At 48.9% G+C, this 23,287-nt stretch overlaps 4 protein-coding genes across 4 annotated transcripts; 2 read left to right on the top strand and 2 right to left on the bottom strand.

Annotated features, from left to right (window-relative positions):
• Positions 1-2,893: 2,893 nt before the first annotated feature.
• N7446_012472 (uncharacterized protein) lies at positions 2,894-3,124 on the top strand (the record flags this gene model as incomplete). The annotated part of the gene is made up of 1 exon (XM_058521214.1): positions 2,894-3,124. The coding sequence occupies one exon, from the start codon at positions 2,894-2,896 to the stop codon at positions 3,122-3,124; it is 231 nt and encodes a 76-aa protein (XP_058366580.1).
• Positions 3,125-8,610: 5,486 nt separating this feature from the next.
• On the bottom strand, positions 8,611-11,341 carry N7446_012471 (uncharacterized protein; the record flags this gene model as incomplete). Its single annotated transcript, XM_058521213.1, has 2 exons — positions 8,611-11,005; positions 11,088-11,341. The coding sequence occupies 2 exons, from the start codon at positions 11,339-11,341 to the stop codon at positions 8,611-8,613; spliced, it is 2,649 nt and encodes an 882-aa protein (XP_058366579.1).
• Positions 11,342-16,596: 5,255 nt separating this feature from the next.
• On the bottom strand, positions 16,597-17,776 carry N7446_012470 (uncharacterized protein; the record flags this gene model as incomplete). Its single annotated transcript, XM_058521212.1, has 2 exons — positions 16,597-17,623; positions 17,673-17,776. 2 exons carry the CDS (start codon positions 17,774-17,776, stop codon positions 16,597-16,599), a joined length of 1,131 nt encoding a protein of 376 aa, XP_058366578.1.
• Positions 17,777-21,863: 4,087 nt separating this feature from the next.
• N7446_012469 (uncharacterized protein) lies at positions 21,864-22,687 on the top strand (the record flags this gene model as incomplete). Its single annotated transcript, XM_058521211.1, has 2 exons — positions 21,864-22,609; positions 22,657-22,687. 2 exons carry the CDS (start codon positions 21,864-21,866, stop codon positions 22,685-22,687), a joined length of 777 nt encoding a protein of 258 aa, XP_058366577.1.
• Positions 22,688-23,287: the final 600 nt, after the last annotated feature.

Here is a 23,287-nt window from a genome sequence, read left to right as displayed (position 1 = left end):
ACTGCTTGCATGGAGAAGGTGAGGCAAAAATCCCGTCATTTCTAGCCAAATCAACTAACAATAGCCATGTCAGCTTCGAATCGATGGACAAGACCGCGGATGGCCAAACGATTGAGAGGACCCATGACCCAAGAACTACGTCTGATAGAGTCATCTTGATTCCTCTTCCTCTCCGGGTTGCTGAGCTTTTGGACATGTACGGGCGAGCGGGAACCACTCGGACATACACGGAGCTGCATGCTATCGATTGTTTGCTTTTCCCTGTTAGACAGAAGGTTGGCGATTTCATTCCTACGCCTGCGTTTTTCTATCCAAGCCCGAGCACTACGTGCAAAGCCCATACACCTTGAATGTCAGAGCAGCTGGAGGTCAGTCAAGTTATCCAGTATCCTTCGTCCATTGAGACCGTCGTCTAACATATCGCAATTGGAGGCGCAAGCACGTCTTGCCAGCAAATCACCGATTCCTCTACGTCTCTGAGCTCACTGTGCTTTGACCATCTATGATGTATTTCTCCGCGCCCAAGACGATATCTGGCATATCACTGTTGAGCATTTCACCGTGAAGGTGGGTTTGATGTCTGTAACAGCACCACAAGAGCCCTCGGGTTGTAGGACCTCTGAATGTCCCGTACAGCCTGTACGAATTATCTACCCCAATAAGCGCTCATGTTATATTTGCTTGGGGAGGATTTGAGCGGATGCCTGCTAGGGTCACACGTGGACGAGAACACCCCTGTACAAATTACCAGGTCCCGAGCGCTGATTGGGGAGAGTGTCTTACCAGTTCTGAGTCCAGATGGCTCGTTGGGCCCCGATCAGAAATCAATCATGCTATATCAGCAGCGGAGCATGATTTATCGCATGTAGTGGGGAATAAGCCTCACAGAAAGTAACGACCGTTTCTTCATCGCTGTAGTGGACTTCCACGAGAGATTGGTTGGATTTACTGGCGGGATATTATTCACAAAGTTGCGACGGCTCCTACATGTAGAAGGAGCAGATCAGATATTCCCGAGCCAAAGCTACCAAGGACATGTTAACCTCGAGAAAGAAACTCTCACTCTCGCAATCGCTCTATGATGTAGGCATTCTAGTGTAGAATAGGTTCGAGTGACAAGCAACAGTCATCTCAAGCAATTTCTTTGGCGACGCAAGAAACTGAGCCTATCGCATAATCATCTTGAATTGAATCCATGATTTGGATTTTCGAGATACATCACGTGGCTCTACACTTCGTAGTTCTGATCTTGAGTGTACAGTATGTTGCGTGATCAGAGTTACACAATCCTTGAATTAGATCATCTCAATTGAATTGGAGGCCGTAGTCAAGGCGTGTCCAACAGGGATCAAAATTGCTTTGCAGGAACAAAAAAAAAAAAAAAAGCAATTAAAGTTTCTATGATGTGGGGGACATGGCAAGAGACCGCGTTGCCTCTGTGAGACGGTGACCAGCACTCCCTTCACCGCCCGACCATTCAGCACATCAACATCAAACATCAACATCAACATCAACATCAAACATCAACATCAAACATCAACACATCAACACATCAACACATCAGTACATCAACGCGCATCAACACATCAACTCTCAACTCTCAACACATCAAAACACCAACACATCAACACTCTCACCAATTCTCACCAACTTGTTTGCCCTACGCCTGAATGAAGGGTGTCAATTTCACTACGCGAAAGGACTATCGGACCGCAAACCATCAGTGCAGAACATTTGGGAATCTCCCCTTTGATAAAAATGACACTTTTGTTGTTATCGTATAATTTTGGCCATTGAATTTGGGACGATCTATCTAGGGCTCATTCTATCTATCCAATGATGATCCTTCGGAAAAAGAAACAGACTATGAGGAGGTTGGGCAGGTCTTTGCTTCTTCGAATACTGTTGAATATCGAATACTGGTCTCTAACACCACGGAGAGGTGCCTGCACATTGCTAGAGGGCTTGTTAACGCAGCAATCCCCTGCAAAGCACGTTTGTTGACGCAGAGCTCGTCCTGCGAAGCACCTTTTACACTCGCGGGGCTCAGGGCAGCGAGGGAGCACATTTTTACACTCGCGGGGCTCAGGGCAACGAGGGAGCACACTCTTACACTCGCGGGGCTCAGGGCAACGAGGGAGCACATTTTTACACTCGCGGGGCTCAGGGCAGCGAGGGAGCACATTCTTACACTCGCGGGGCTCAGGGCAGCGAGGGAGCACAGTCTTACATCGCTGGGCTCGTGGCAGCGACAGCCGTGGTCACGGAAGCTCTCAAGCCCGCAGGCAAGAGAGGGACACTATGATGCATCAAAGTATGAGGACCAAAGTGTGAGGATGGAAGTCCTGGGAATTTTGGGCTGGGAATCCGGCCCCTTTTATAATTTTTCGGCTACGTCTCTACCAAGGAACCAGTTGCGCACCTGCTAGCGACACTCACCATCAGGCTGCTCAAGAGTTGAAATCGTTCAACGAAGGGTTGCATATGGTTTCGTGATTTTCAACGTTTGGGACAGATTCACACCCCCATTATGCCCGTGGTTGCCCTGGGTTGCCGAGGGGCACAGTACCGCGGCTTGGTTCATGTAACATGCGTTGATGGGGAATGAATACCTTCAACGTACTGGTGCCCTCACAAAAGATACTCAATGCTGAGGCGTTGAGTTATTGTTCTCACTAACATGTATCCAAAGTGTCTTCTGCACTGTGTCCAACCATTCAACGGCTTGTTCTGCTGGGTCTCTTCAACAAGTCGACGTCCTTTGATTTTTGCCACCCAAAAACTCTAAGGAGAGTTCCTCATTTCATCCACGATGACTCGGCTCGTTCCTGGTATCATGGTTTTCACACGGCATCATTAGTAACATCCCTTCTCCCCCCTACAACCCTCTGCAATGTACGACCATTCGCAGCGACGAACTGAGCGCAGAATGGGGAGTTTTGCTGCCCGATTGTCAAATGCGCTGGCAGAAGAGTCCTCGATAGACTCTGAGTCTTCTGACCGCCCCGAGGACGATGAACCTCACGATGAAGCACATGATCCCGTCAAGAAGAGACAAGCTGCGAGCGAGAAAGGCTCTCTCAAGAGACGTCCCCAGGCGCATGCGAATGCGGCCAACCCGTAAGTGACATGCACAGTACGACTGGCATCATTTTTATGACTAACGTAACGACCACAGGCCAATTCGGCGAGTGAGGTATGTTTGTTTGACGGGCTTCGCTAGAGCTACACTTTAACCCTCTCCTTCATTATGGGTCCGGGCCTGTACGCGAAGAAGAGGAAGACTAATAAGACAATACAGGTTTCGAGAAGACGAAGACTGCGCACGGAGGAAAATCGAAAACTTGGAAGGGGAAGTCGAAGCTCTCAAAAAGAAGGTGCAGGTTCTTATGAAAAAGTGGGATTTCGTGGAACCATTTTTGGAAGCGCAGTGCAAGGCAGAGGGGGTGTCCACCCCCAAAAGAATACCAGTCGTCAATAGGTAGCGTGACTGGAGATTAGTTGCATTTCACTCGATTGAACACGATGCATACGCGCTGCTTCGACTACATCAACCGCGAATTCCACGTTTTTCAAACATTGTAATGCTACTATCACACTGATGAGTCTCTGGAGATAAATAGCACCAGAAGAACCGGTCAAACACCACGCGTGAATTTAGACAGATGCTGGTACTGATCGCAGGTCCCAGCGACGACCCACGGGGCAGTAGACGAAGGAGGTTCTATTTATGGCCCGGAGAAGAAATTGGAAGGTCCAGACACGATCCACAAACCCAAACTTGACGGCCGTCAGTGTCCGATGGAAAAGGACTTTGTTGCGTAGAAGGTACGGTCGAAGTACGGTACAGGCAGGGGAGGTATTTGGAATATCACGCAAATTCTGGCAACAGAATGGTTGGCTAAATCCCGATCCGTGGTTATGCTTTCCTAGTTCCTGTCACAGGAGAGTAATTCTCCTGTCAAGTGGCAAGCTGCTTGTCTACCTGGTCTGCAGAACGTTCTAGAAGCTATGTCTTCTGTCCTGCGTAAAGCTTCCCCGTAGAGATTGTACTCTCTTTGAATCCGACACAACCCTATCATCAGCCCCATTCAATGGCCAGTCCGATATGTCTAGCAGAGAGCTTGTAGAAACTATGCCAATCATGGACACACCACATGAGCTTATGTAAAAATATCTCCGGTTTTTGCACTAAAACCGAGGAACCGATTGGCTGCTGGAAATGGGTTGAGGTTGTGGGCCGGCGGCCCTTAAACTTTATCTCAATTACCCTCCGCATCTTGATTACGACTGTAGCGAGAGAGAATCTTTCTAGTACACTGCTGGTCTGTTCAATTCCCGGTACATGAGCAGGTCGAGACTGTCGTGAATCTGCCCCAATTCTCTGGGCTTCTCTTTTGGGCTGTAGGGCTTAATCACGAGCAACCTAGAAAGCAAGTGGGGCAGAAGCCCGGGCCTGAATCCTACATGACCACCGCATTTTCTCACCGAGCAGGCGATTCCATGGGTCGTCCAAACTAAGCGGTCGAATGATTTGCAATTCCGCTAATGATCGTCAGCTGCGCTCGTGATTCCACGGTCTTGTCAAACTAATTTCCTCCTGACTTGGGTGTAGGTCAAAACAAATCGTACGCTTCACCCCAAAGATTACCCTGCTTTCGACCATCGGTCCTATCAAATCCAAGCAGACGTATTACCTTAAGCCGACAAGAATGCCGTATTTCCATTTTCCCGGAACCCCCTTGCTACCATGTCCTGTCTCCGTACGGGAACACTCATAGTATCGTGAATCCTTATTCGCTGTCCGCAGTACTTACCGGGCCACATAACACTCTGATGAAATCCTCCTGGTTTTGCATGACAAGGATGAAAATCTGTAGGCGGGCCTGTTCCAAGGGCACCACCATCGTGCTCGAGTCCTTTGACTTTGGGACATCCTCTATATTATTGTCATTCCAAAGAAGGGCGATTGCTACTACCTCTACGGAATACATGGAACGATATACAACTACGCTTATATTCCTCATGCTGAGGCTTCATTGCTGATCACCGCCTTTATTATAGTAACATTTACTTGGACTAGTGTATCGTGGTAGTTGGCCTCTGTTCCTTGGACATCGCAATGTAATGCTCCAGCCGATAAATGCTGCTAAAGTGCACGCTCTGTTCGCCGGTATCTCAGCTTCCTAGCAGCACAGACACGATGCACATAGTCCCACCTCCAGGATGACGACCGTGTTTTTTTAGGCCGGCACGGAAGCGGTGCTGGCGTCAAGCGGTCTGTGACAAAGGGTCAGCATGTAGTATGAGACGACTAAGGGTTTCGTACCTGAAATTAAGTTCGTTTGAGTTGGCTTTTTGCTGTCACCAGGCTGGTTAGGGTCGGCCGCTAGAATTGTTTGGAACCATTTGTCGATGTTCCTTTGGGCAGGGGTCTTGGCTGAAAGTCTCGACTGTGAAGCGCTATCGACCACCGAGCGTCGTACGGCGCCTGCTTGCTTTTGTTTGCTTGGATTTGGCGGAGATTTGGCACCAGTGCGACTCTGCTTCCGCAGGATATGGTACTTTTTTCCTCGTAAAGACTCAACGCTTCGATGCACCTGGTATTCTTCATAATATGCGTCGGAGAGAGCTTTCCACGACAGCTCCGGATGGGCATCCAACCATGGAAGAAGGTTTTCTCCTCCCATTCTGGCCAGCCGCAAGCGTTACGTGGGGACATGGTTATGCTTGGGTAGTTGGCAGAAGTGGTCAGAACAGGTGAAGAAAACTGCAGAAAGTAAACTTGAAGATGTATTGTTGTTGAGTTTAAAAGATTGAAGTGTGGCAGATAGAACCGACTTCTATGTGTTTATGAGACCCAAACGAGCCCTCACTTTTGATGCAACGTACATCGTTGAGAATCAACAACGTTGAACGCGGCCACAAGAGTCCGTTCTTGTTGACAATTTCCCGTTGTTTCACCCATTGTTTCACCCATTGTTTCACCCATTGTTTCACCCATTGTTGAATTCTATTGTCTGATCCGCCTCTTAGTGAGTCATTGTTAAAAAATGTGCAGATTCAGCAATAGATATCTACGGGTAGAAAGTAGGAATGAAAAATGCGTGCACTTGCGGTCCCTCCTCAATTGCGAGCAAGCAAACAGTCAATCCTGATCCTGCAGTACAACATTCTATAAAGACCGAGCGTCTCCTATCACAGAAAACCAGAACTAGGACCACTCCTCGCACGCTCCTCGACGACAGAACTTTCGAAGCCGATTGCAACGTGCATTGTCCTTGTCGTCTTCTGAGTCTGAGGATACTGGTAGTCCATCCAGATCCGCTACAGGCGATACCACAGAGGACGATTCATCCCCTCAGGAGGAACACGACTCTGTCGACCAGGACAATAGCACCTCGACCGATGAGAGCGAACAGGAAGCTGTGCGACAGCGGAAGACTGTGTTTGGACACCAATGGGACTTGGAACCACGCGGGCAGACTCAGCTTTCCGGAGATGGCAGTTCGGTTGCTCTGGAATGCCTGACAGAGTAAGTACAATCCCGTCAAGGTCATAATTTACGAGTGGCCTGCTAACAATATCCAGACTAGATATTCGAATGAGGTCAGCTGTTGTCCATCCCGAGTGAGAATTTAAAGTGCTAACTGTATCAGCAGGTCTATTGAGGACTCGTCGCATGACCAGGCCACCTTGAATGAAACGATACGCAATGATCTGGCCGACATTTTCGGTCGATTGGCAATCGTCGAAAGTGAGATCCAGAAGGGGACTAGGCAGGGTTCAAACAAAGCTACAGAGGGCCAGAAGATCGGCCGATCCCTGCGTCGGCAGCAGTGATGCGATTCAAGCTTGATTTACTTGGGTATCACCTCATGTATATCAGAGAAATATATCAGTCTGTATTGGTCTTGCAGCATGACCAGCAGCTCAACCGACAGAATATGAACACGCTTATCATTGACGCCGGATTGGACGGTCACTGGATAAGCCTCAATAGATTCAGTGCCAAGCTAATGCGATGGTGAGCGATGTATCATTTGTTGTTGCATTGGGGTCTTCGTGTTTTATTTATGCTTCCCTTAGCTGTGCAGACGGAAAACTATGACTGGTATATGAATTGTGCCGAGACGGTTCTCCTGAACCGACGGGCTATAGTCGCGAGCCAATATATGTTGCCGAGTAGATTAAATATTCGATTAGTTCAATCATTGGAGCTGATTTGTATTGCCTGGCCCACTATGCCTGTACTCGGTCTGTATAAGTGATGAAATTTTCAAAGAAAGCTAAAGTACAGTAGTGCTCAAGAATCGCGCACATGTAGCAAGGTGCGGTCCTTAGCAGTTGATACTCGCACAGTAGTGCGACATCTATCGACTTGCGATATCCCACTCAACGAACAATTGCTATTTGTAAAAAGAAGCTGGCACAGGCGTTGCAAGAGCATGCAGCAATGGAGAATAGCGACCTTGTCGTGGAAGGGTTACTGGGGTGGTGTGCCGTTTGAACTTCAAAGGGATGTATGCTACTTGCTGAGAGGCCTCCACTGTTACAGTATGGTGGGCCATAAGCATCAAGAATACTCCTCTCCATCTTTGATCACTCCTTTCCCTCATTCAAGCCCCACTCATGAACCATGTGTCGTGTCCACGCCTCACGACGCTATCACCGCCTACTGCTCGAAGAATAGATAGCCGAATAGCCGACCAACAGCGCTAGATATGGTTTTTCTCGTCCACTGTGTCACCATATTGTTCCCACTAACCGATTCAATCATTTCAGATCAAGTGTGACAACAGCATATTCTTCAGAAAAGTGTGCATTCCGCAGCGAATACTGAGACTGGAGAGAAGAGAGAAGTGCTGAAGCCGAGGTGCCCGCCTTCATACCCCTCGGTCCTTCCCCATCAGATCGCTCAAAACTAACCGCTCTATATACACACACTGTTTCCTAGCGTCACATCTAGCGTGGTGTGCGAGGGATTTGAGAGTCTGAGACGCGATGCGTGGTCAGCGGCTTATGTGCATTTTTTGATCCTCACCGATTGCTGCCGATATCGTGTCTGATACGTTTCGCCGCCTGATTTATGAAAGAACCCATGGAGCTTTCCCTCAGTTACTTTCATCAACATGAAGTTCAAAAGTGCAAACATTCGCTGCCTCGAATAGGTCTCGTCTTCATCGTTTTCATAAACGGTCCAAAAGAACAGGTTTCTTTCTGCCAGCTCCGCTCGGTATCTCTTTAGCGCCCATTCGCTGAATTCAGCCTACCATGAAATGGAGCTAGCCGACGAAAAACGCTGAGGAAAACTTACGAGACTTCTGCGCCGACCGCATCTTTTGGCCGTACTCAAGACTCCGGAGCATAGCCGCAGCATGTGCTCAATTGGCTAACCAGCTCCGTCCACTGGTAAAAGGATCGGCGAGTCGGAACCCCAGATGTGAAGCTAGGTTTTCATAGACGCTGGTTCGAGACACAAAGGGAACTCCAAGAACATCGGCTCCAGGTAAAACTGGCCCCCGAAATCGAGCAATGGCCAGGTGAATATTGAATTGCGCGCAAAAGGGCAACAAAGAGATCGGAGGGTTTTAGTTTTCATACGTGTAATTAGGTCTCGCGGTATCCCCAGATACGTTTCTGCTCAGTGACCCACCACTTTCCGACTTGCTCGGCATCCGAAAGCCAGGCAGCGGACTCCTCGCCGTGTTTCGGGGTGACCTCTTCAATGAGAGTTTTGAGGGTCCAGGCCTTGATGGGATGATTCTCGTTGGGATCTTCGCCCAGGTGGGTAAAGGAGTATTCAAAGCCTTCTTTGAGAGGGAGGACAAGACGGTAGGGAACACTGGCAGTCGTGACGGAGAGCATCGAGCCACCGGCATTGATAAGGCCCATGTTCCAGACGGATCGCTTGGCAGGACCATCACGATGAGACCGGGCCTCGAACTGGAACGGCTCGGGCTCGGCTTTCGGTGAGGGTGAGGGTGGGGGTGGGGGACGACGATGGTCAGCATGACCCTTGTGGGATGACTCCTCGATAGAGGCGAGGAAAGGACGGAGCATAGACTGGCCCTGGTACTCGGGGAGGAGCGCAGAGGCGATTTCGGAGTCGCGCTCATCCAGGGAGTTGGACTGGACGAGGAGGTCCAGGATGGTGGGAACAATGGTGAGCGCGGTTGCGTTGGCGGTAATATCCACTCGTGGCATCTGTGGGTGGTGGAAGACAAGAGGCACGCGGAAGTTGCTGATATGACCGTTTTCATAGGTTCCGGTCATGTCGTTGTTGTCCTCACCGAAAGCTTGGCCGTGGTCTCCGACGACGACTACCAGAGTCTCGTTGGCGATGCCGGTCTGGTCGAGCATGTTCATAATGTCGCCCAGCCAGATATCAACGAATCGTGCGGCGTTCAGGTAGTTGTTCATCAGATCGTGGTTGATGCTTCCTTGGTCACCCATGTACGCTTGTTTCGTGAAATCGTCGGGCGTGCTCCAAGGGTGATGTGTTGTACTGGTGACGTGAGAAAGGAACATGCGGGTCTTGTTGTTTGCAGCCTCCTCGAAGAGATCCCACACATAGGGTCGAAGTTCAGTCTCGGCATATCCGAAGTAGTTAATTTCCTTGCCAGAGGCGTGGTACTTTGCGTGAGACGATTCCAGGGTGCTCTTGACGACCTTGTGCTTAAAGCCCATGTTCTCGTTGAGGACATCCTGGCGGTCGTAATCGTCGGTAATAGACTGCATGAAGACAGGCTTCCACGGGTTCTTCAAAGCCTCTGGTTTGGAGGTATCCCTGGTATCCGATTTCGGTTTGCCTTCATTGAACAATTCGAAAATTTGCGGTAAGCATGGCTGATAGATTTCTAGCGCTGCCTCCTCCAAAAGATCCACTGGCAACGGGTTGACACCGCAATGGCTTCCTAGGATACTCTTGAAAGTCAACGAGCTGCCTGTCATAGCCCCGCGAACGTTGAGACCGCCCATTCCTTCTTCTGTTGGTGCCTTCCATGGCGAATCTGTCAGATTGGCGCGGTTTCCCTTGCTGTCGGTTGCGTATTCGCCAGTCAACTGTTGGGCGACGGGAGTCATTGTCACTAGACGGTCAATCGCCTCCTCCACATCCTTCTTTTTATGAGAGGCGAGAAGGTTATCAAAGAACGGAGTGCCCTGCTGTGTAGGGAACATCTCCTTTCGGCCACTCTCAAGAGTTAATAGTACCACATGGTTAACCTGGACTGAGTGTTCCTTGAAAGCCTTCTTCAAAGGTTCATAGATTTCGCCACCCAAGTTCCTAACCTTGATGGGGTCATTCTTGGGGTTATAGAATCCGCCTTCAGCACCACCACAAACATAAGAGTAAGAGTTATCCTTCACTGCGCGGTCTCGGGGACTCATATCCCATCGACTAAATCCCTTGGGTGGGTTTTCGGGAAGCCAAGAAGCCCGTGACCATTGTTCCACAGACGGATCGGGCTGGTATAGAGGGTGAGAATTCCCGCTAGCATCCACAGTCATCAGGGGAAAAGGCACCGCGGGCTCACGACAACCTTCGACCGTTGCGGACTTTTTTGTGAACGCCTCGAGCAGTGTCAGTGGGAGAGCCCCGGAGAGATGGTCGTACGGGATCTCTGGGCGAGTGATTTCCAAGAAAATGAGCGACACACAGATGGCGACGGCGGGAATGATGCGACGGAATGATCGGAGGTCAAACGAGGCCATGCACGACTTGCTAGGGGCAATCAATGTATACCGTGCTTTGTATCCTCCCATACACAGGTCTCGGATTGCCTGCAATCCAAGGCCGGTGAGGTTGTACACGTGCGAATGAACCAACCATGCCACTAGTCCGAGGACCGTTGCTGCAGCAGACACAGTCGAGATACCACTAAGTAGGATCTTCATGGCGGCTGGGTCGCTGAGGAAGCTCCCACCAGCTGCCCAGGCCACCTCGGCACCGGTTTGTAGGAAGAATCCGAACTGAATCGACGAGGCACCCCATGTTATTAGGCTACTGTGTTGTTAGTCCATGTTCAAGTGCCGAGAGCCAACATTCTTGGTGGCTTCGTCTTTCACATCCGGGGTAAACATACGATAGACCCCCACCTGCGGCGGTGGATAACCATTGCCAGTGGCCTTCCGGCGCGTGGAAGCGCAACAATAACCGCACACATATTATGACCAGCACATCTTGTAAAATGAGAGTTGGCGAGTAGAGAACGAAATAGAGGAACGGTAACGAGCGAATGTGTGACGCAATGTGTAAAGCCTTCGAGGCGAGTCCACTTACCACAAGCGCAGAGAACAGAAATGGTGGCAATGGCGGTAAATAGGCAAAGACGGACATGGCGAACTCATGTCATGATAATTTTGGAGTCGCGAAGTTGAAAGGAAAGCCAAGGGGGAAAAGGATTGCGGAATGCGAAAACAGAGAAAGACGAGAAAAGGGAAACTATTTTTAGCCAGTGGAGTAAGGAAATACATCTGAAACCCTTAGGGTAATCTCGCATGCGACTTTGCGGCTCCGACTTTCAATGCTTGTCTTTTATTGAGCCCATAGTTGGTTTCCTTTCCACTCCCACTCCCACTCACGACTCTCGACTCTCGACCCTCGACTCTCCATGGATCCCTCGTTCCCTCTTCATGTGGGCCTCTCTTTCGGAATCAGAGACATGTACAACTTGTGGATTGTGCTCGTACCAGTCTGGAACAGTGTATGGTGCGGAGGCAGGGTGGACCATTACCCCAAGCTTACTGTTTCAAAGCGCGTTTGACCTTTCAAACTACTTTAGGACCCGTGTCTCTCATGGATTTGCCGGCAAGTCAAACTAACCAAAGACCGACTAGGGAAATCGTAGGGTTTCTGCGATTTTGTTTCGAGGACAGGCAGCAGAGTATTGATCTCCCTGAATTGAGCTAGGCACCAACAGCACCGCAACTTGTATGATTAGGACGGCCTTAGGGGAACGGAAAGAGGCACCGTAATGAGAAAGAAGACACCGTTGTGACGCAAATTTCAAATGACAATTTTGCCATTTTATTTGTCCGATATTACTCCTTCACAACGGGACAGGAAAATAACTCCGATCATAGAAAAGCTCCGAGTGCCCCTTCTACTGAAAATTCCTCCTCCTGTAGTTCCCTAGTTCAGCCAGGAGTGCAAGAAATAGTCTCCAATAAGCTTTGTGGTTTCCGAACTCTCTATTACTTTCCGTGTTTGAATTAAGTCTCCAACAATCGCCCCCTAACCCGGCTGGGCTGCGACCATCATCGGAACAAGAATAGCAACTTGGCTGGGATTGACTAAAGGCTCTAATTGGAGATATCTGTGACCAAAATATCTTATTCAAATAAGAGTTGTCTGTTTTGCTCACTATATCGTAACTGGTCAGCCAGTTTGCGGACAGGGTTCGGACACGGACATTACCGTAAACACCAATATAATCTAGACACCAAGTTGTATCGAATCTGTTATAAAGACCTCTAAAATTTCCTACGGGGCAGTGGAGTAAAGTGGGTTGCTCTAAAAGCTTGTCGGGGTACACACACCATCGTATATTTTGTATGGAAAAGGGGTCATTGTCGGATACTCAAGTCGTAACATGCCAATATCTGTCCCTAAGGCTATGAGACGCTCTCAACAGCGATCTCCTGACTGTCTTCAATCAACCATGTCAACTGGATTCTCCGTACTACTTACCCTGAGGCCCCGCATTTAGCCTTAGGAGGGCTGTCACAGTTCGTCATTCATTATTTGATTCCTTCACGGCTACTGTAAGGCACGACTAATACCCCCATCTACCGCACCCGCATCCCATTCCGTAATCTATTCAAAGCTTGTCGGGTTTTGGCGGATTGAGATAACCACAGAATATTCCGGCGGAACACGTACAAGATACACACGCCATAACCGGGATTAGGTTCACTAGTTCTTACCGGGACACCCGGCAGCTATGAAAATAAACAGAACTGACTTTTCATCAAATTAATCCAAAGCTTAAAATAATGGAAGAATTCCCCCCGCCGCTTAACGTCTAATTTCGGTACAGCAAGTGGCGCCAATAAGAGTAGATTATCACCTATTACGCACTTCCGTATTCCATAGGCAACCCGGAATTTCACACTGCATATGTCGAGTTTGCTGCTCACCGCAGTAGCCAGTCTGTTCGCCCCTGCCTGGTCACCGCGATGGATAGTCAAATGTGCAGCTGATTGCAGCAGTGGTCTGGAATGATATCCCTTCATGCAGGCCACTGATCGGCTGTATACGGCGCATACTGTGTGTGAATGCATTCTTCGACGTACCGACTGTTTCAAGGAAGCGTTCCATGCCAGCCACGCAGCCATGTAGGTAAGGAGCCCACGGCGATGGCATATAAAGCTGGCGAGGGAACGCCGCAGTGGATTGCCCAACACCACAATCCGAAGCATTTTCCGCCTTTGACGACCACCTCAATAACTACCATGCTGCCTTGGAATCCGTTTCTTGTTTGTGAGATAGAGGTCAGCCCCAATGGCGGTCCTGGCTCTTGTTGCGGGACGACGAAAAAAGGCGAGCCGTGCAAAAACTCGATCAAAGTTGAAGACACCAAGATCGGCCATCAAAAGTTGACCTCTCTCGCCAGAGAGCCATTTGACCTGTCATCGTTGCAGTCGAAGCTCTGTGATGTCGCCAGAGACTTCCTCTGCGCGAGATGGCACTGGCAACGGCAGGCCGACCAAGTTGGCAAGCAGTGGTATGAAGCCGCCGTCCGCAACCAGGCGCGAGTACCACATGGCTCCAGAATAGCCTCTCCATCAGTCATTGTACATCGGGGCCAGCGTCAGACATCGTCAGCCTCCAGGCGACGCCCTGCATCAGACAACACTGGCCCGTCACCTCCTCACAGGCTCAGACAAATCCCGCCGGTGCGGCTTTCAACCAACCCCGAGCCAGTGCAGCCATTCAATCCATTTGTGACTTCTGCAATGCTACGGACGAACAGTGTTCCATGGCGCGTTTCGCCGACCCGACCAGCCATCCTCTCATCGGCAACTAATATCCGGGTGGGTGTCCAAGACTTGACGCTGCAGAGTCTCAGGCCGAGCCAAGCGGTCGACAGCATCCACGTCGACAGCATCTACTGTGTGTTCTGCCAGACCGAGGATGAAGACCATGCGGACGAGAGCGTAATCTTACACTGCGGTCAGTGCACATCGCTCTGTCATCTGTCATGCGCCGAAGAATGGTTGGAAAAGCGAGATACAGGGTTTGGCACGTCATGCTGTGTGTGGTAAGTGTGGATGACCTTATTTCTGAGACGACCAAGATACTGATGACCGCAGCCGAAACGAAGGTGCCCTAGATGCCTTGATTCGCCCTTTACCAATCACCTCATCGGATGCCGAAACACATTCCGTCCTCGCAGCAAGTGAATCATCTCCCGATGGTGGGCCCCGTCGCTCAGCCAGACTAGCAGGAATTTATCTACCGCGACAACCTTCCACCGCTGCAGCGCTTCGCCGATCGGCACGACTCAATTCCACTCAGCGTAGGTGATCACAGGTTACAGCCGTTATAGCCGTGATATACAATTTTGAATCAAATTAGCAAGAAATGAAATACCGATGGTTAAACTCCGAAGTACAACGCGACCGTTTCATCTCGTAAGTGCTGGACACCAATATACCATAGCCAGTAGCTATTGACTGCTTCGGTGATTCCGAAAATGTCTGAGCTCGAAACTGTAGTGGTAGATAAAAGTTCTGTTTTCATGATACCTAACGGCGATGCCCAAAGAAACAGAGGATTCATCTCGGTGGAGCCGTGTCGCGTGAAGGCGGGGATTGTTGGCAGAAAAGCCACAGGCAAGAGACTGACAAACTCTCGTGCTTGTTAACCTACTCTGGGAACCAATATGTTGGCCCTGGGAACCTCAAAAGCATTCCTAGGGGCTGTTTATCCCCTAGGAAATACTCTTGAGATCCTGGGGCTGTTTCTAATTCTAGGAAAGTGAGGTCTACCCCTGGGATCTTCACTTTTCGTTCCTGACTGAATACGGAACTGGCTCTAGGAATACATTGACCAGATCTGGGAGCTGTGGAGCCCCTGGGAGCTTACTTTAGGGTCCTAGAGTCAATAGCTTGCCTTCCGAGATCGCCGAAAGCCCTCACAAAACACCTTCACCGGACCTGCGCACAATTCTGCGTCATTGGATCCCCCAGGAGGCCAAATCATCGCCCCAGGAATCAACAAGTCGTCAACAGGAACGCGGCTTTGATTCCCAGTGGTGTGTGTACCAGACCCCAGAAGCTACATCGGGTTTCCTGGGGCTACGTGGCTCCTAGAACCTGCTTTTGCTCCCAAAAACGTTTCTGGGGCCCCCGGGAGCAAGAAATCTCCTAGGGTTAAGAGATAAATTCCTAGCACAGATGCAATCGTCAACAGGAGCCTGACCGATTATTGATAGTGACGATGAAGATGTCCATGTTTGTATCTGGATACGGCTATGGATATCTGTTCGCTGTTTATACGGACAGAGACGGAAAGTGCGCATAAGCAAGGAAAATCTCCCTTTTCTTAGACTTCAGCCGTGAAAGACATCAAGCCTAAGGAAATCGATATCAAACGCATCAAGCCTAGTGGATTTAGTTTCCACCTGATTTCTGGAGGCAGTAATGAGACGGCGTCTGAGATAAAAGCCCTGCTATCTGTAGAGGATTACCGAGCACGGCGAAGCAGAAATACTTACTCTATTTAAGTTCAAGGTAAAAGAGAATCATGCTCTTACTCATTCATATTAGAACAAGAGCGAGTTATAACAGTATCTGCGACCTTACGAGCTTCAAACCTTCCGAGGACCACAAAGCAGCCAAGGAGGACCTCGCAGGCTCAGCTGGACTAGACGCAATCTCGCCGTTCTGAAACTCCCTGTTTATGCACTATATCGTATATTGGTTGCTTTCAACATCACTTTTCACTCCTAAATCTGACATGGATTATGTACATGGCTTGGTCGAGCGGCGAATTGAGGAAATGATAATTTACCCAGCAAAAAAATGCGGCCCTGGCTCTTAAGCGCATTATAATTGGAATGGCGAGGTATTCTTTGCTCTGCACCTTGACTAGCTTTTAGAACTTCACAGGTCCTAGGTGTCATCAACCAAGGGGGACAAACAACGGTGGCTAAACGAATGCATGGCTTCAACAGGCCTCAATTAGGACAGGCACCCGTGCCTTCATTTTCAAAATTCCCTATTTCCTGCTCTACAGGCGTGAGTGTCGGGTACGGATTTCCACTGAAGCACATTTCTCTTTGTTGCCAGAATAGCAACACCACTAAGTTTTAGACTGGGTCAGAACATGGAATCTGTGTTTAAGGTGTCTCGATCTGCTGAAGGACACATACTGTAACCCATCATTAGCAAGAAAGACAATGGTCTTTGACTGAAATTCGCCACGCGTGATTGTATCTCAGTCGCCTACACCAAGGCAAGCATCGTGGCAAACAAGGGCGCCATTCGCAGAATGGCCAACAGACATTGTCGGGCGAACTAATAGCTGTCATTTCCGGCAAAATTCAGCGAATATGAAGAACAATGAAAATATTCGAACAGAAAACGTCACACCACGAAGATGGAAATTATGCCATCCTTCCCTGGGATTGGAAGACCCCTTGCTACAAGAGTTCGTGTTCGTTTAGCCCTCTTCTTTGAGGACATGCTCTTCCAGTTCTGATATAGAGCTACATCTTCAAGCGAAACTTCGGTCGGACGGAATTTATCCGGGGAGTCCTCAGCAGCAGCAGGCTCGTCGATAGCAGCATCAGGCCAATCGGCAGCATCAGGCCAATCGGCAGGAACAGGCTCAGCGGCAGCAACAGGCTCAGCGGCAGCAACAGGCTCAGCGGCAGCAATAGGCTCAGCGGCAGCAACAGCCTCCACAAAAGCGAGATTTCCATTAGTTGACTCTTCTGTGTACTGTCGCCCATTAGTTATCTTGTCCAGGGATTCGTCTATTGATGCATTTCTCTCTCCGTTCCCATGACTGTGCATCTGTTCGCATGGGCTCTTCCCGTCCTGCGAGGTGATTTCTTGGGAACGAAGAAGTATCTCGAGCATCATTTTCGTCACAGTATTATCGAAATAATGATCCTGGCCGAGGGCATTGTAAAGTTCATCCAGATCGAATTCTGACTTGCTAGACCTCAACGACTGCTGGAGGTTTCTTTCGATATACTTCGGAAGCCAGATCTCGTCGTCGGGAAGTTTTGAAAAGATCTCCCTTGTAATCCGCAGTACATCACTCATAGACATTTCTTCGCCGAACCGTTCTATGTAATGTCTGGCAAAGGCTTCAAGAGCAGGAAGCTCGTATGTCCTGGATGCCTGGTAAACCAGGACACTTCTCTTATACTCTCTTACCACACTGGATGTGCCCGCCTCGACTGATGAGTTTATCGTCTCGTAGCATCCTGAATATAGGAAATGCACAAGGGTATGGCCAACATCCTCGTGAACATCAGGCAGGGTAATGTATGAATACAACACCGACTGTTGCTCAAATTGTGGGCATTTCCGAAGACAATATCCCGGAATGCAATATTTCTTATTCCCGATCGTGGCGGTCACGACTGGGGCTTCATACGGTCTATAAAAAGGTCAGGTATAATTGATTTTAATGGACCAACAGCGCTTACGATGATAATGGCTGGACATAATCAATCTTCGGAGATACCTGGACAGACATCGGACTCGCGGGTTCCTCTTGGGTTGGATGCTGCTTGGATCTCTTCTTTGCCATTGTCGTCGGTCCTTGCAGTATGGAGAGAAAGAAAGTGGAAATGAGGAAAGCCAGGTCAATTTAAGAAAATTTTCAAAGCAGCGGAGTGTGTGCCATGGCTTTCTAGTTCTTTGGGCGGCAAAAGAGGGGAAGTGCAGGAATGCAGGTATGAGTTGTTCTGCATGCGCTTCTCCGTACACACCGCCATCGCCAGATTTCCAAAAGCTGCAGCACGTCGTGATGAGTCCTCGTATTAGAACCAGGAACGCGTGCCTCGTCTCCAGTATCGCACTATTTATTCCTGGGAGCTACTAATTCTCAGGAGCCGTGGTAATAGCTCCTATGAGCAAGCACAATAGTGCCTAGAAGCTTCACTCTAGTCTCTAGGATCCAGCCACGCCAGGGTGTGTTATCATTGGAATCCTACACCTAGGCTACGAGCTATATTACTCTTCGTTATCACCAATCTCCTTTTTCCTTCGTCAAAAACATTTCTTCTGAATACTCCTAGCTCTAACGCCCGTCCACTACAGCTTGTTTTGTTTTTGAATTATACGGGGTCTTGGGTTTTCCAGATGACAAGCTGTCGGAACGTGGTCGTTACAGTACGGACTAGTATGGGCATAGCCAATTGAGTACTTGAGAGTGTGTTTTTATATAGCCGTGTCACGGGACGACCCCCCACCCTTCGAGTAGGGGGTGTCCCATAGCCATAATGCAATTAACAGCCATAATGCAAATATCCAATTTCTTCAACTTCTAGCTCATTTTTTAGACGTGTAAGGTCCAGGATCCATGAAATAAAGCCCATCAATAGCCTCATTAGCCAATAATGTATCATCCTCCTCATTTCAAGTGTTTCCTCCAATTCCTTAGCCGCCAAATCGGCCGCCATTTTCTCTGCGTCTTTCCGCCAAGCACGAAGCTTCGATTCATCTTCTTTCTCACACCTTCGCTGTACTAGCCTATTGCCTGAAATCGATGAAAGGGGACTCTTCGTCCCCACAAAGGGTTAAGAGCAACAGAAAGGTGATATCCTGTCTTGCCAAAAGGTCTTCCGTACAGTAATATCAAGACGGCATAACTGTCCTAATTGGCGGAAGAGGATATCTCTCTTTATCCGTTTTAGTCTTACTTTGAGGCATTTGTCTCAGAACTTGGGAAGGAAAAGATTTACAGTGGCTTACAGGATCGTCTTTGCTGATTATGCTCTAAGCTAAGGAAAGCAATCCCCGTCTCTATTAACCTCACACCACCTTGCGATTTGTCTACCCAGAGGCCCAACAGTAACACCAGCTCAACGATGCAAATTTCCATGTTTGTTACTTTTACGTGAATTTACTTTCAGCCCCAAATTTTTGGCGTAAGAACCTCTCTGCAAAATACTGTGCCGCACTGCCAAAGTCGCTGTTGGATCCAGTGTAGTCCGGAAAGTGATTTAAAAGAAGGAGATAGGGAGCTTGCGCTTGAACAAACCGGCTTTTCCCAAGAGGAGAAGGATGGGCTTGCGCTCGAACCATTTGCAGTTCACTAGAGATTCAAACAGCATCATGGCTTCATACGTTTAAGCTGTAGAGGTCGTCCATAAGTGACTGACGCTGTAGAGATGGGAGTAGACATACGGCATAGTGGACTTCAATCAGACATTGATAGTATCCATAGAAGGCAACCATAAAGAGCAGGCACTGAATGCCGTCAAAACTGTGGATCCATTTTTCCCATTCAGATCGTTGGCCGCCAACATCTATCATGCGAATATTCATCTGTGCAAGCTCGAACAGCGTGTCCGTGATATCTGTTGTCCGAATTCGAACTCGCAGCATGCCTTGTTTGTTAGATACCGTGTTTCGGGTAAATATGCGGTCAAAGAAGTTATAGACGCCCAGAAAGATTGTTAGCATGGATTTGAGAAGATGGTAGATGCGCGTAATAAACCAGGTCGTCATGAAGAGCAAACCTGCGTTCCAGAGCAACAGCCTGTTGGACGCCTGCATCACCCCACATGACATTCACGCCGTCATGAACTTCGAGATTTGAGAACGCTTTGGCAGAACCAGAATCTGGATCCGTGTTCACCAAAAGATCGGCTGATGGCCAAGCAGTAACCAGCTTGGATGAAAGACCGACGTGGACTTCGTGAAACTTCAATCCTCTTATGCTCGAACCTGATTTTCTCAGCATGCATGATATCTAATAGAAATCTGAACGCAACGACGATATATGAGTCGATCACAGCACGTGCCTGCTGGCACTCCTCTTCAGAGAAACCCTGATGGTGGATGATGTGCATTTGCTTACATGTATTGAAGGTAGACTTTCCAAATTTTCCAGCACCAGACGAAGGGGTTAATGTTGTGGACAACCAGCTTCCGTCTGCAGATATAGCACACCCAGTAGCACGATATTGATGGTCCGGTCGATCGTCTCCTTGCCACCCTTGATCGTCCGTTGTATACTGGCATGGCGCTGGATGGATCCCTTTCGCTCATCAGCTTGTTTGGACTTCACGAGGCCCATAGCGTTGGTAGTTGAGGACGATAAAAGTACCTAGTAGAGGAGATGGTTAGCATCGCTGGTATAAGTTTTTGTCATCCATTGCTGTGATAGAAGTTATGCACGAACGGCGCTATAGCAAACACGAGAAGACCGTGAGCTTGCTTTACATGGTCGGTTCTCGCAAAAGACGAAAGAAGAAAAATATAGGGGGATGGAGGAATTGGCGGCGAAACTTGGTTTTATTTGGTTTACAGCACAGGACTGCTGGAAAAGTAATGTAGAATGTCGATCCCAATAAAACGGGCCGTTCCAGCGAACTGGGGCTGAATCTGAGTCTACTGCAAATTCCTGATACTCGCAACCGGACGAATGCCTCCCTACCTCACCAGGAAATGCAGTACATTAAAGGTAGGCTAATTTTTGTGTCTACACTGGAAATTTGCAGCTCACTCTAGAAGAGTATCACTTTAGAGAAAGCGAAACACCCGTCGCTGGCCACGGGTAATAATTGTCTTTGGCCACAGGCGGTGTGGAAGCCTATCCTACTGTTGAAGTTGGAAGCCATAATTCTTCGTTATACCCTGGATCCACTTAGCCTATTGGATTGTGCTTCTCGGTAGGCAATATCGCTACTAAGCAAGCGGGAGCTTCGAAAAATTAAAGTCGCTTGTTCAGGCATCCACAGCAAGTCTGCGTGGTTAGACGCCGGATGGAAAGATTGGGTGGAATCTGCCATTACACCAAGGGTTCTGAGCCATTCCATTGATAGATACTGACTCGGTAGTAACGGCGCTGCGCAGTAGCCGGGAAGTCTCGGCTGCGTTTCATTTCTGACTCTCGAATTATTTCCTCAGCGTCCTTAACGGGGCCTTACGAAGCAAAGTTTATATTTCACCGAAGTAACGCAGTTAGCGTAGCCTTTGTGGGACAATAACTTATTTTACTATTGTCTTATGCACGTTAGCTTGACCGGCTGGTCAGTTCCACTCATAAATTCCGCGTTTTCTGCAGACAGCCAGGCACAGTACTGGAAACTCTATGCAAGAGCTCCACATGGTTGATCCCACCGAATGTGGCGGGAATGTTTAAATACCAGCATTTTAATCTAACTAAAGCAGCCTGTCAGCTCCAGCCAAAGCTGTAACTTCACTCGTGCATTTATATAAGTTTCACATTGATCTGGAATAGGGGTAAATACATACCGCGTTGCTCTCGGTTAAATTGGCCAGGAATTATCCCGCTCTCACTTGAAGTCATTGTCTCTCAAACTTGTTCGAATAATTCAGTCCAAAAAAAAGGCCGACGTTGCGGCTCTAGCTATCTCTCTCGACTTTTTTGCCCCCTGAATTTGTTTTGTACGGCCTAGCAGGTCCCTAATTCTGATGGATTATGAAACCAACGAGCAATTTATAGCCGGGATACTCGGGACGCTTTCTCCGTCCCTTATTGTCAACTCATCGGTGAGTATGGCACCCTCATTGTGTTATTTCCTAAATCTGAGCGGCGTTATAAGGGTCTACTTGGGTGCTTTCGCGGCTTTGTGTTCCGATGCACAGAAATCGAACGACAGATCCTCTTCAGCTCGCCATCATATCCGGAAGGGGCAGCTACCATGGCCTTGGAGGTAGAAAGGTCTATGGAACCTTGTCAACAAAGTTCTTCGCGTGATATCACCCCTTTCATAGCTGAAGCTGCATCGAGCCCTATTGTAGCTGGTCCTGAACAATGGACTTGTTTCCCTTTCATTCCAGAGGGATTAGAGACAACCAGCGACAAGCTGGTTGCTTCTGAATTGCGTTCATCCGTTTCCTCCCGGCCAGACAGGGTGATTGAAAGTGGCTCTACTGATGCGGCCTATGCTCCTCTGGAGAAACATGCGGATGCGGCGGCTTTCTTCAGGACCAGATTGGGATCTCGAAACTCAAGGGCAACCTATCTAGCCCGAGCGCTCCAGGGTTTAATCAATGCCATGGAACTCGATGGAGCAAGGTACGCGAACCTTTGGTCCACCCGGGAAAGGATTTTCTCTGGCGTTGGTACAGGTCCAGTCGCGCGCTTTCAGCGACTGTTCCATGGTTTTCTTCGGGTGAAGCGTGGCCGCGATGATTATGACTGTGCCAGTCGCCTCTGTCACATATTCTTGGAACATGATCTTGAACAGTTGGCCACTTCCGACTTTCTCCGCTTATCCCGTGGCCGTGGCAGAAAGTCTGCAGCTCTGTCTTTGCAGGCAGCGAGCATATCAGCCTCCATAAACGCTGTAAAAGCCGATCGCAAGGCTGGCCAACGATACATGCAGATTCTTATGGATGCTGGCCCTGGGCTATTGCTCATGCTTGGTAGCCAGGTAAACACAGTGTAAGTGTGTTACTATGCCTTCCATACGTTTGCAAGAAACTGACTAGATTGAAACAGGTGGGAGAGAAAACTAAGTAAGGGAGACGTATCACTTCTATTGGAGTACCTTAGGTTGCAGCAGCCTGGAATTCTGGAGAAAGCTTGCTCACTAGATAACGTGGCCACAGCATTGATTCTTCGGGGTTTCTTAGCATATGGCTGGACATATAAGGAACTTTCAGAACGCCCGTCCAGAGTGATAAACCGACTGCGCTCGTACATTGATATTACAGAACTAGCATTACGACATGATATAGATGCAGTCAGTCATTCTTCATTACCCCCTCGGTTGCACATTACTCACGCCGACCAGCTATGATGGGGATAAGCTGACTCCGGATAACGCGCAGCTAAATTGCTTTACCTTTTTTGACACCCACTGAGCTAGAACCCGACTAGTCTATAGATGGCGGATGGGCCCTAAACAGAGTTTTGCACTTGGACGCCAAGGTACTCAAGTCCGCCCCAGCAGCACTCCTGTAAGGTACTCATAATGGTCATTACTGGTGTATTTATTCCCACCAAATGAGATAACTTAAGCCTCTATCTCGATCACGCCGTTCGCACAGCGCGTTTCTCATTTATTATGGCTTCCTCATTTGACCCCTCCAATGTCGATCTCACCACAGCAGACCCTGC

This window comes from Penicillium canescens, assembly GCF_028828765.1.
Source record: "Penicillium canescens strain IBT 15451 chromosome Unknown utg000010l_segment0_segment0, whole genome shotgun sequence".
NCBI lineage: Eukaryota > Fungi > Ascomycota > Eurotiomycetes > Eurotiales > Aspergillaceae > Penicillium > Penicillium canescens.
The sequence above is the reverse complement of the archived record's forward strand: the minus strand, read 5'-3'. Positions and strand labels throughout refer to the sequence as shown.